Below are 13,765 nucleotides of genomic sequence, written 5' to 3' on the forward strand. Positions count from 1 at the left end.
AATATAAGAGTGAAAAAATCACTTATATTTATTTGACCCCCCCTGGGAATCGAACCCGGGACCTCCAGTACGGTAGTGCTGACCATTACGCTACGGAGGCTGACAGAATGAAGTTTAAATAAATAAATAAATATATGTATTTAATGCCATTTTTAAAAACGGGCCCATTACATGTTTTTTTTTCAGTAAAAGAATATTGATTTGAGAGATAAAAAGCAGTGCTATTTTTAACACCTGTTTTGTCACTTTATAACGTGTGGACACTGCCTCAGAATAAGACAGTGTTATTTTATCAGTATCATTAACATAACAGTGGGATGAGAATTCGCTGACGACCCACCGGGAATCAAACCCATGTCGCTCACTCCTTACAAGAACGTCATAAATCGAAAAAACTGATTTTCCAGGAGATCGTTTTTAAAGTTTGAAAATAAAATGAAATGTATTAAAAATGAATATCAAGCCACTTATTGATCATTTTACTGTGCAACAAATCTTTTTATGTAAAACCTGAATGTTTTTTCTGCATTTGAAAAATATTTAGTTTATTTAAAAAAATAATAAAACAATACCTTTTCTTCAAAATGCAAAAACAACCGTTTCTGCCCTGTAGCGGGTAAATATTAAGTTAAAATTATGTCGCTTTTGCTGGGATATAGTACATTTTCTGGGCATTCCGAAAACATGCACAAATGAAAATTGTCGATTTTTTTTTATGACGTTCTTGTGGTAGCCAAACGAACTAATCACAACTACAGAGGCAAACAACATACCAAGTAATATTGGTTTGTTCAAACTAGCCTTTTGAATAATATAAAGTAAACAATATTCATGCAGAATGTGGAGTGCAAGTGCATTGGTGTATATAATATTTATTGCGTGCATTAAATATTTCCGTGAGTGGATTCTTAACTTAACTTAACTATATCTGAGAAGTGAGTTCTTGCAAAGCAAGCTGTATCTGAGGAGCGAGTTTTTGCAAAGCAAACTGTATTTGAGGAGTGAGTTCTTGCAAACTAAACAGAATCTGAGGAGTATTTTCATGCAAAATAAACTGTATCCTAGGAGTTCTCGCAAAGCAAACTGTATCTAAAGGTGAAGACTGACCAGAGCATTTCGTCGTAACGTAATACGTTACGATGCGAGCATTCAGGCAGTCAGTACAGCGAGCCGAGCGCTCCATCCATAGTTTCGGATGCTCGCTGATGCTCGCCGCGAGCGATGTTACCATGTTATGTTACGACGAAATACTCCGGTCAGTCTCCACCTTAGGAATTGAATTCTTGCAGACTTAACAGTATTTGAGGAGTATTTTCTTGCAAAATAAATTGTATCTGAGGAGTGAGTTCTTGCAGAGCTAACTGAATCTGAGGAATGAGTTCTTGCAAAGCAAACTGTACCTGAGGAATGAGCTCTTGCAAAACAAATTGTATCTGAGGAATGAGCTCTTGCAAAACAAACTGTATCTGAGGAGTATTTTCTTGCAAAGCAAACTGTATCTGTGAGTGAATTTTTACAAATAAACTATCTGAGAAGGGAATTTTTTCAAAGCAAACTGTATCTGAGGAGTATTTTCTTGCAAAATAAACCATATCTGAGGAATAAGTTCTTGCAAAGCAAACTGTATCTGAGGAGTGAGTTCTTGCAAAAGCAAACTGTTTCTGAATGAACTATTGCAAAGCAAACTGTCTCTGAGGAGTGAATTCTTGCAAACTAAACAATATCTGAGGAATATTTTCTTGCAAAATAAACCACATCTGAGCAGTATTTTCTTCCAAACTAAACAATCTAAAAAAATAGCAGTTCATAACGCCGTTCCAACTGCTAAATTCAACTAGCATTCGGCATGGATTCACGGCTACGCAAGCGGCGTGACGCGGGGCAAGCGAGTAGATGATGAGGATAGACAGACCGCTGGATCCGGTGCGGCGCGTCGGCTGCGGCAGGCCCCCGCACACGGCCGTGGTGGCTCGCCGCTGGAACTCGCTCACTAGAGGGGGGAAGGTTAGCGCACACGTTAGTTAGTGGATGGCATGACATGAGGGGTTATCCGGTGAATGAAAATGGGGTGAAAAGACACAACTAGTACTAGAATCACCAAGCATCGACTTTCATACAATTGACAATTAAATACATCGCAAAAATATGTCTTTTTTTCATTCTAAACCCTTGGAGAGAACATTCTTATCCCATGGGAGAAAACCCAGATTTGTGAACAAGTATTTGGACACACTCAAAAAATAAATTTTGGTGCTTTAAATCATCCTATAGAAAATCTGATTAAAACGCATTTATTTAACATCTATCTTCTTCAATCCCTTGTCCGTCCCCGATGGTGCATAGGGCACTGCATCATATAAACGCGGTGTTATCTTGATCGTTAACGCATGAAGGAAAGGTGGTCAGCCCTCCGTTTCAGGTACCAGTCCAGGGTATAATTGAATAAATATTATAGTGCAAAATTACGTTTATTTATTTGACCCATCCCTGGGAATCGAACCCGGGACCTCCAGTACGGTAGCCGAGCGAGCTGACCATTCCACTACTGAGGCGGACATTGGTACATTACAAAAACGCATTAAGTCATTATTAACACATTGTTTGCAGGAAACGCTTAAAAGCGGCTTTAAAATACTATCGGTAGAGAGCGGGAGACGATTATAAGCGTTCTATTTGCTTACTTTTGGAAGAGCGCGAGATACGCCAAAAAACTTACTTGTGATTAGTATACTAATTAGGGTCGAGGTTAATGAAAAAAAAACTGCCCGCCAACAATGTGTTAAGGCAATCATTCATATATTCCACACTCAAAAACACAAATTTGGTAACTAACATTATAAATTACTTTTTTTTTTCTTTAAACCCTTATCTGCACCCCAATGCACCATAGGGAACTGCGTTATATAAACGCAGTGTTATCTTGATCATTTACACATGAAGGAAAGGTGATCAGCCCTCCGCTACAGGTACCAGTCCAGGGTAATATTGAATAAATATCGCAGTGAAAAAATTACGTATATTTATTTTACCCCCCTTGGGAATCGAACCCGGGACCTCCAGAACGGTAGCCGAGCGTGCTGACCATTACACTACGGAGGCGGACAAATTACACAGAGCTCAAAACTTTCACAATCATAAAATTACCGGCCAATAAACGTTACGATCAAAATGAAAATGAAACATGAACCGATTGTTATATTATTACTTTAAAAATACTCACAAATGATTGTGTCATTTTAACACACTACCTGCGGGCGGATTCGCGCTCATAATAGAGATAAACATCTCTGAAAAAAGTAAAGAAGTGATAACATTTAACCATACTGTATACATGGATATGAGAAAAAGATGCCGCAAAAGTCATGCGTAAAAATAACTCACACGCAATTTACGATGAGTCGAGTGAAAAGGTAAAATTACCCTTCCCGCAGATAGTGTGTTAAAATACAAAGTTAAATTGGTGAATATAACAAAAATTATACTATTTAGGAGAGCTCTGCATTCAGGCAACAACATAACACAAATAACTAAAAAATAAAGTGAGTCATTTGTATTATTATACAGTACATCCCGATTTTCCGGGTCAGGTTACCTGGGAAACGGATTATCCGGACACTTATGTCATTTATTTTGTATATTGACCCCTTGTGTGATTTGCCCGAATTCAGTTCAGATAGGTAATTTGCTGACACAGTGATTTGCCCAAATCCAGTTCGGGCACATTGTACACCAAACTTTTTATAGCGATTTGCCCGAATGCAGCTCGGGTCATTCCCCCACCAGTCTTGAGAGCGCATCGCGCGCGTTGAGTGACACGTGTCGTAATTTTCACTTTACTAAAAATTCCACATACAATGTCAACGCTCATCCAAATCCCAAACATAGTATGTAATAAACTTTTAATAGTGAAAAAAAGTGTGGCTTTTTTTGACCCACTTCCACGTAAAATGCCAACACTCATCCAAATCCCAATCATAGCATGTAATAAACTTTTAATAGTGAAAAAAAAGTGTGGCTTTTTTTGACCCACTTCCACGTACAATGCCAACACTCATCCAAATCCCAATCATAGCATGTAATAAACTTTTAATAGTGAAAAAAAAGTGTGGCTTTTTTTGACCCGATTCCACGTACAATGCCAACACTCATCCAAATCCCAATCATAGCATGTAATAAACTTTTAATAGTGAAAAAAAAGTGTGGCTTTTTTTGACCCGATTCCACGTACAATGCCAACACTCATCCAAATCCCAATCATAGTATGTAATAAACTTTTAATAGTGAAAAAAAGGGTGGCTTTTTTTGACCCGATTCCACGTAAATTCCAACACACATCCAAATCCCAATCATAGCATGTAATAAACTTTTAATAGTGAAAAAAAAGTGTGGCTTTTTTTGACCCACTTCCACGTACAATGCCAACACTCATCCAAATCCCAATCATAGCATGTAATAAACTTTTAATAGTGAAAAAAAAGTGTGGCTTTTTTTGACCCACTTCCACGTACAATGCCAACACTCATCCAAATCCCAATCATAGCATGTAATAAACTTTTAATAGTTAAAAAAAAGTGTGGCTTTTTTTGACCCACTTCCACGTACAATGCCAACACTCATCCAAATCCCAATCATAGTATGTAATAAACTTTTAATAGTGAAAAAAAGGGTGGCTTTTTTTGACCCGATTCCACGTAAATTCCAACACACATCCAAATCCCAATCATAGCATGTAATAAACTTTTAATAGTGAAAAAAAAGTGTGGCTTTTTTTGACCCACTTCCACGTACAATGCCAACACTCATCCAAATCCCAATCATAGCATGTAATAAACTTTTAATAGTTAAAAAAAAGTGTGGCTTTTTTTGACCCACTTCCACGTACAATGCCAACACTCATCCAAATCCCAATCATAGTATGTAATAAACTTTTAATAGTGAAAAAAAGGGTGGCTTTTTTTGACCCGATTCCACGTAAATTCCAACACACATCCAAATCCCAATCATAGCATGTAATAAACTTTTAATAGTGAAAAAAAAGTGTGGCTTTTTTTGACCCACTTCCACGTACAATGCCAACACTCATCCAAATCCCAATCATAGCATGTAATAAACTTTTAATAGTTAAAAAAAAGTGTGGCTTTTTTTGACCCACTTCCACGTAAAATGCCAACACTCATCCAAATCCCAAGCATAGCATGTAATAAACTTTTAATAGTTAAAAAAAAGTGTGGCTTTTTTTGACCCACTTCCACGTACAATGCCAACACTCATCCAAATCCCAATCATAGTATGTAATAAACTTTTAATAGTGAAAAAAAGGGTGGCTTTTTTTGACCCGATTCCACGTAAATTCCAACACACATCCAAATCCCAATCATAGCATGTAATAAACTTTTAATAGTGAAAAAAAAGTGTGGCTTTTTTTGACCCACTTCCACGTACAATGCCAACACTCATCCAAATCCCAATCATAGCATGTAATAAACTTTTAATAGTTAAAAAAAAGTGTGGCTTTTTTTGACCCACTTCCACGTAAAATGCCAACACTCATCCAAATCCCAATCATAGCATGTAATAAACTTTTAATAGTTAAAAAAAAGTGTGGCTTTTTTTGACCCACTTCCACGTACAATGCCAACACTCATCCAAATCCCAATCATAGCATGTAATAAACTTTTAATAGTTAAAAAAAAGTGTGGCTTTTTTTGACCCACTTCCACGTAAAATGCCAACACTCATCCAAATCCCAATCATAGCATGTAATAAACTTTTAATAGTTAAAAAAAAGTGTGGCTTTTTTTGACCCACTTCCACGTAAAATGCCAACACTCATCCAAATCCCAATCATAGCATGTAATAAACTTTTGATAGTTAAAAAAAAGTGTGGCTTTTTTTGACCCACTTCCACGTAAAATGCCAACACTCATCCAAATCCCAATCATAGCATGTAATAAACTTTTAATAGTTAAAAAAAAGTGTGGCTTTTTTTGACCCACTTCCACGTAAAATGCCAACACTCATCCAAATCCCAATCATAGCATGTAATAAACTTTTAATAGTTAAAAAAAAGTGTGGCTTTTTTTGACCCACTTCCACGTACAATGCCAACACTCATCCAAATCCCAATCATAGCATGTAATAAACTTTTAATAGTTAAAAAAAAGTGTGGCTTTTTTTGACCCACTTCCACGTAAAATGCCAACACTCATCCAAATCCCAATCATAGCATGTAATAAACTTTTAATAGTTAAAAAAAAGTGTGGCTTTTTTTTACCCGATTCCACGTACAATGCCAACACTCATCCAAATCCCAATCATAGTATGTAATAAACTTTTAATAGTGAAAAAAAGGGTGGCTTTTTTTGACCCACTTTTTTCCACAGAAGTGGTTAAAAGCATTGTTAACTTTGTGGTATGGTAATATAACACTCTCCTTATCATTCTTCGTTCACTTTGTGTAATACCACCTTAATAAACACTAATTTGTGACTACCGCCCTTGAGGTAGTATTTTACGAAAATGGCGCTATATAAATCATCCTAGACTATTATTAGTAACACCTTTCATCTGTTACAGTTTTTAATTAATATAAATATGTGCGTATCCTAATGCAACGTAGTATCAAAATTTCTGGCACAGAAGGTAAAAATACCCTTCCCGCCTCTAAGGATCAATCGACCCAATGAGTAGAAATACATTTCCCATCGCAGGTGTGTTAACTGAGAATCGATTACATGGGAATTTTTTCACCATCTATCCCGGAAAATCGGGAATGTACTGTAATTAGAAGGGATGAATGCAACTAGAGGGGTTTTGTATTATTTCTATTACCTGGTGTTGCCGCCAAACTCTGCTGAGCTTCCACGGGCGCCTTCTTGGCCGAGGTCGGGATGCTGAAGGTCCTCTTGACTGGTTTCGCCGGCTTCTGCATGAGGATGTTGTCAATCTCATCGTTGCTGTTGGCCGCACCTGGAGACAGGGATTTTTAAACAAGTCTTTAGTATATTTTGTATTTTAACAGCATTGTTAACTTAATGGTAATATATATGGTAGGTTAGCTAAGACAGCGTCGTTTTACATTCCTATTTGACTTTAGGAGCCTTAGAGTAGGCACTTAAGAGAGATGTAGCATTGTTGATATGTTCAGGGTATGCTTGGCTACAATAGTAATTGCCAATTTCGAATTGTTGTTCTTGAATCACTAGAAATTCTCTAGCGACATCTATTGGTGAGATGAAAAGAACCTTTTTTTATCGAGCAGAAACTCTTTAATGATAAATTTAACAACAATGATTCTAAATTGGTTCATATTTATAGAACTTCCTAGAATTTGAGTAGTGTGGTTGTCAATAATGGGTAGAATTGGTGAATGTTACACGTGTGTAAAGTGATCACTTAAATCAGCCTATGACGGTCGTCAGCCCCGTAAATGCCCAGACTTCCATATTCTTCTTCATCTTTGATGAGATGTGAAAAAAAAATTTAAGTACTCTGTTGCATGTTTGTATTATATTTAGTCCTTTATTTTTATCAAATGTTTGATTATTTCTAATAGAAAATAAGTTCAACAAGTCCAATAAGGCGGAAGCAAATAGTGTGGCAACACTCACTGGTGATGGTCATGGCGGAAGCGACCATCAGGCCGGCGGCTTGAGCCTCATCAAACTTCTGTTCCAGCCCCGCCATCTTGTTTGCAGGAACGTCCATCTTGCGAAGGTCCGTACGTAGCCTCTCACCTGAAAAAATAATGCAATATATGAAAAAAAATCTACATAGCATGTGTAGCTAGAAGCTAGGATTGTATGCCAGGGTCAGGAATGGAGAAATCAGAAGGAATGTGCGGCTGAGGAAGGTATCTTCTTTTGTTCGCGTCATGTCAGGTCTCTCTGATGTGGACTATCACTTGAGAGTAATTGTCCTTGTCTCGGGCAGCTCTAAACAGTACTAATCTCGTATATTCCGGAGCCAAGAGATCTGTCTTCTGCAGACAGATCTCATCGACCCTCTATTTTCCGTTTTATAATTAGAAAGGTTTTTATTTTAAAAGTTTAACACTTGAATAATATCACTTATTGAGTTTTATTTAATTACACACGACTAGTTTCGAAAACTACACATGTATTCATCGAGTCTTCATAGTATGTGTGACTAGAAGCTAGAACTGTATGCCAGGGTTAGAAAAGAGGATACCAGGGACTTGGAAGGACTAAATATATCCGCACGCTAGATACAGCAGAACTCACCAAAGTGTTTGTACATTTCGACGAGCGTCTCCGAAGCTTGGTCCCTCACATTGACGTTTGGATCTCCCAGGAGCGCAGCTATGGAGGGGGTGACAGCCTTCAGTTGCAGTTCTTGACTCCCCTGCCTGCAAGACAGAGAAAAAACACATATCAATATAAAATATAATTGGCGACAAATCACTCACTGCTTTCAACAATGTCATTTATAAAAAAACTTGATTTTTCAGGAGATCGTTTCTAAAGTTTTAAGAATATAATGAAATATATTAAAAATAAATATCAAGCCACTTATTGAACTTTTTATTGTATTTTATTGTGAAAAATATTTAGTATATTTAAAAAAATAATTAAACAATACCTTTTCTTCAAAATGCAAAAACAACACTTTCTGCCCTGTAGCGGGTAAATATTAAGTTAAAAATATGGCGCTTTTGCTGGGATATAGTCCATTTTCTGGGCATTCTGAAAACATGCACAACTGAAAATTGACAATTTTTGATATATGACGTTGTTGAAAGGAGTGAGCGAAATGCCCAAAAGTCACTCGTAAACGAGTGGACGCTTGGTAAAAAAAAATAATAATAAAATCTCCACAAATAAGACGTTTCACTGCCATCTACAGTCTTAGTATTAAAATCCCAAAATAGCCTTATCCAAACCAAATGTTGCAAAGGGCACCGCACAAATTGCCAGTAGTACCTATATAACTAACCATCACGCCGCTTCTCCGCAGGGGTAAGCAGAGAAAATAGAACGCCACACCACTCTGTCTTTGCAAACATTCTTCGCCTCTTCCACATTCATGCATCTCCTCATACATACCCGACGATCATTTCGACTCCTGACTTTCACTTTCAAGTATTTGACATACCTGATTGTGCCAAGTTTTCCTCGGCCTTCCTCTGCCAGTACACCCATGATATAGAATAAACCCAAGTCAAAGAACTAGCAATATTTTACTGATAATCTTCCACTATCACACAACAACTTCATAAGAAAATAGTTGTGCCGCCCCACCTGCACGAGCAATGTTAAAGTTACAGTACTCACTGGTTCAGTGCCTCCTTGAGCGAGCGGAGGGCCTCCTCCCTCATGTTGGCGTTCTTGTGCCGGAAGGCCGCGCCCAGCCGCGCCAGCAGTTGGGGGCCCGCCAGGGAGCCGCTGCTCCACAGCGCCGCGAGCGCAGCGCGAGCAGCCCCTCGCACCGCCTCCTTCGAGTCGCCCAGCCTGGAATGGGAGCACACACGATAAGTCTGACGCCCAAACTCTAGACCAGTGTCTCGCGAAGCGTGTGCCGCGGCACACTTGTGTACGGTGGTGATTACTCGGTGTGCCGCGGAAAAAACGTCTAAATTTTGAAGATAACATCCTTATAAACAATTGCTCCAAATTTTGATTGACTGCGCTCAGTTAAAAAGGCTCACATTTCGCATTAAACATTATATCACTCTTTTCAATACTTGATTTTAAAGAAAATCGTTTTTAAAGTTTAAAAATATAATGAAATGTATTAAAAATAAATATCAAGCCACTTATTGAACTTTTTACTGTGCAACAATTTTTTTTAGGTATCACCGGAATAATTATTCTCCATTTGAAAAATATTTATTATATTTAAAAAAAAATAATTAAACAATACCTTTTCTTAAAAATGCAAAAACAACAATTTCTGCCCTGTTGCGGGTAAATATTAAGTTAAAAATATGCCGCTTTTGCTGGGATGTAGTACATTTTCAGGGCATTCTGAAAACATGCACAACTGAAAATTAAATGTTTTTTTATATATGACGTTGAATGGAGTGAGCGATATGCTATATATATATTTTAGCTTATATAAATTTTTCTAATAAATCAACATAAAATAAGCTTTGTTTTTTCTTTGGCAGGTGAAAAAGTTTGGGGAACACTGCTCTAGGCCAGATATCGCCACGCGGTAGCTCGTGAGCTACACGGTAGCTACCCGAGGCTTTTTCAGTGGCTCGCGTAGGTTATTAAATTTCTTCTTCTTTCCATGTTCGCTCCCTAGGAGGAGCATATGGCCAACACGAGACGTCTCCAAGTCACTCTGTCACGCGCCATCTCCTTGGCTTCCTCCCAGGTCAGTCCGGCGTCTGGGAGTTCCGCTGAGTATAGTCGGTGAATGGTATTCCAATCCTCAGGGTTGGAAGAAGAGACACGAGGGGTTGATGCTCTCAGGTGGCATTCTAAGGACATGTCCCAACCATGTCCACCTTCTCCTCTTTAGGACTTCCAGTATGAGGGGATGTTGAGTTCTTACCTAGTAAATTTTTTATTATTGAACCGAAAATAAATACCTGTCGATGACATGTGGTAGTACAGAGGGGGTGTATGTTCCAAAGTCGGATCCCATGCGCCTTATCAGCGCGGTCAGCACCTCCAAACCATTCTGGGAAACCTAAAAAAAACAAAAAATATTATATTACAATTTATAACTGGAAACACATTGCGAGACCGAGTAAGAAATACCGACATCCGGAGCATGTGTAAGACGGAGGATATCGTGAGGTGGGGACAACAACGAAGGCCATACTGGAAGGAACATATAAACACAATGTCAGAAGACAGACTTCCACGTATCGCCCTCCAAGGCAACCCTGAAGGACGCAGGCCCCAGGCAGACCTCCGAAAATATAGAAAGACTGCTGAGAGTCAACATCCCAAGAGCGACATGCGGAGGCACAAACAGATCCCTAGGATCCCTAGGATCCAAAAAGAAGAAGAAGAAGATTTGTACTGACATTTATTGGAGGAACTGCATTTCGTATAAAAAAACAAAAAGTATTTACTTTGTATTTTAAAAGCAATGAAAACTCTGGTATGGTAATAAAACACTCTCCTTATCATCCACTGTTTACTTTGTGCAATACCACTTTTAGAAACACTTATTCGTGACTACCGGTTCCGGAAAATCATCCATCATCAGGTTATTAAAATAAAATTATAACAATTTGACATTTTGCTCACTCCTTTTGACAACGTCATTTATCAAAAATCACATTTAAAAATGGTTCAAAATCTGCAATATTTCATAGTCAAAAAAATTGTGCCCAATCATTTATATAATCAAAGGGACAGTCCAATCTTGATATGTAAACATTTAAAATTACTGCCGGTGCGTGGAATATTGTGGATGAGTATCATCGTTGAACAACAAACTAGACAAAAATATCGAAATCCTTTAGTACACAACCATGATACACGATTTAAACACAATGAAGGTTTGATAGTCCCAAGAATTGACAATAAATATGGGAGTCGATCACTGCAATATATCGTTCCGAACATTTTTAATTTGTTGCCGACGGATGTTAGAGGTCAAAATAAAATATGGAACAAAGGCAAAATAAAGGAATGGGTAAATAATCAAGAGTTAATTTTATGAAAATTGTAAAATGTTTTATATTCTTAATTGTTTTCTCTTTTTTGTGTCTATATTAAGTTAAAATCGTTAAAAACAATAAAAATGTATTAAAAAAGAACTCCACCGACAAGACACACAAGGTGGCTTGGTGGGTCTCTGCAAAAAAAATAAAAAAAATTTAAATATGTATAAATTGTGATTTAAATAAATGTATACAAATAAAAAAATAAAAAAAAATTTAAAAAAAAGCTACAGGGCAATTTCCCCTTCACATTCGCCGCATATATTTTCTTGATCATTCTCTCGCTATCCATTCGCTCCACATGTCCATACCACCGTAAAGAACTCTTTCTAATCATTTCAATTATTCCTTGTTTAGCCTTACAGTCCTTTCTTATATCTTCGTTTTTAATTCTGTCATACAATGATTTTCCACACATTCGTCGGAGGAAGCGCATTTCACACTGAAAATGTTGTAAATAAATCAAATACAATATTATTTTTTGACATCTCATCAAAGATGAAGAAGAATATGGAAGTCTGGGCGTTTGCGGGGCTGACGACCGTCATAGGCTGGTTTTATTCTTCATCATCTTTGATGAGATGTCAAAAAATAATATAAAATGACTCCTGTAATTGGAAATAATCCAGATTTTGTGAACAAGTATTAGGACACACTCAAAATGTTGTTACTCAAATATATTATTTTATTAAAACCAATATTTTTTAGCTTTTCCACTTTATTATTATTTGACCAGCGACCGGGTTTCGTCGTTACCGACATCATCAGACTGGTCATCTGATGGTCGGTAACGACGAAACCCGGTCGCTGGTCAAATAAAAATAAAGTGGAAAAGCTAAAAATATTGGTTTTAATCTAATTATATGTGAAAATGCAATTCAAGTGTCAGTGGATAATATAAATCTATTAATCAAATATATATATATTTTTTTTTTTAAACCCTTACCGCACCCCAATGGTGCATAGGGCACTGCGTCATATAAACGCAGTGTTATCTTGATCGTTTACACATGAAGGAAAGGTGATCAGCCCTCCGCTTCAGGTACCAGTCCAGGGTAATATTGAATAAATACGACAGTGAAAAAATCACTTATATTTATTTTACCCCCCTTGGAAATCGAACCCGGGACCTCCAGAACGGTAGCCGAGCGTGCTGACCATTACACTACGGAGGCGGACAATCAAATATAAAATTCATAAAAATCTTTGGATTATTTTTTTTTATCACGAACTCGTATGGGTAATGTGTTCTCATAGTTCATAAAAAAAAATCGTACATAACAGTACGAAATTATCGAGTCAAGGACAGTGTTTCCAGTCACGCACAATTAGCTGGTATTTAATATGGCCATAAGGATGTAACTAGAACGCTTCGGCGCCACTCCTATTCGCGTCTTCAGAGCCAAGACTCATACAATTTTTTTCTTGCATCAATAATGTATACAAATTAGAAATAAAAAATTTAAAGTGAAAATTATTAGGAGGTGATTGATGGTGATCGATGATCGGATGAGAATTGAGAGTGAAATTTCAAGGACGCGTCACGTTTGTTAGGGAGATTTCGTTACATGAGAGAGATGAAAGATATAACGTAGGGAAAGAGTGAAAGAGAGCTATTTATTCCGACGCCACGGAAAAATTTATCATCACAGATATACCTTAAAATATTACATATTTTTAAACGAATATAAAAATGCAAAATCAGTATGTAATACCATTAAGAGAACAACGATTATATAAATATATATCACATGATTTTTACGAAAACAATCCACCTATACACAACACACCTGTACCAACGAGTAAAAAAATAAAATTATATTTAATACATTATTATAAAGCCCGATGAAACATGAAGATCGAGTTAAAAATCAGAATATAGTAAAAAAAAGGTGTACAAATTATGTACCATATGGGTGTAATACTCTGGCGGAATTTCCAGCCCGGCAACACAGTCCGCCTCCTCGTCGCCAAACTCCTCGTCCTCCTCCCAGTACGTCTCCAGGCCACCGTGCAACATGGCGAGGCGCCACGACACAATCACAACACGATCACAACACGACCGCAACACGATCACCGCCACATCGCCTGGACGAGGTTTGGATTTTCACTAACAAT

The 13,765-nt window shown here is 37.4% G+C and overlaps 1 protein-coding gene across 5 annotated transcripts in view; it reads right to left on the reverse strand.

Annotated features, from left to right (window-relative positions):
- Positions 1–13,765, reverse strand: part of LOC148310062 (CLIP-associating protein-like) — an 80,704-nt gene that overhangs the window by 38,252 nt on the left and 28,687 nt on the right. For 3 of the 5 annotated variants that reach the window (XM_088259057.1, XM_088259056.1, XM_088259054.1), the window contains exons 4-8: positions 10,559–10,659; positions 9,294–9,470; positions 8,244–8,368; positions 7,611–7,736; positions 6,832–6,969 (exon numbers count right to left, since the gene is read on the reverse strand). In XM_088259057.1, the coding sequence (XP_088115183.1) occupies positions 6,832–6,969; positions 7,611–7,736; positions 8,244–8,368; positions 9,294–9,470; positions 10,559–10,659 (667 nt within the window). Of the gene's footprint in view, positions 1–1,912; positions 1,991–6,831; positions 6,970–7,610; positions 7,737–8,243; positions 8,369–9,293; positions 9,471–10,558; positions 10,660–13,765 lie in introns of all 5 variants that reach the window. The other 2 variants (XM_088259055.1, XM_088259053.1) reach the window with 1 other exon arrangement.

The sequence above is a fragment of the Brachycentrus maculatus genome, unplaced genomic scaffold (assembly GCF_059751285.1).
Source record: "Brachycentrus maculatus isolate JH-2025_06_01 unplaced genomic scaffold, ASM5975128v1 h1tg000109l, whole genome shotgun sequence".
In the NCBI taxonomy this organism is placed as follows: domain Eukaryota; kingdom Metazoa; phylum Arthropoda; class Insecta; order Trichoptera; family Brachycentridae; genus Brachycentrus; species Brachycentrus maculatus.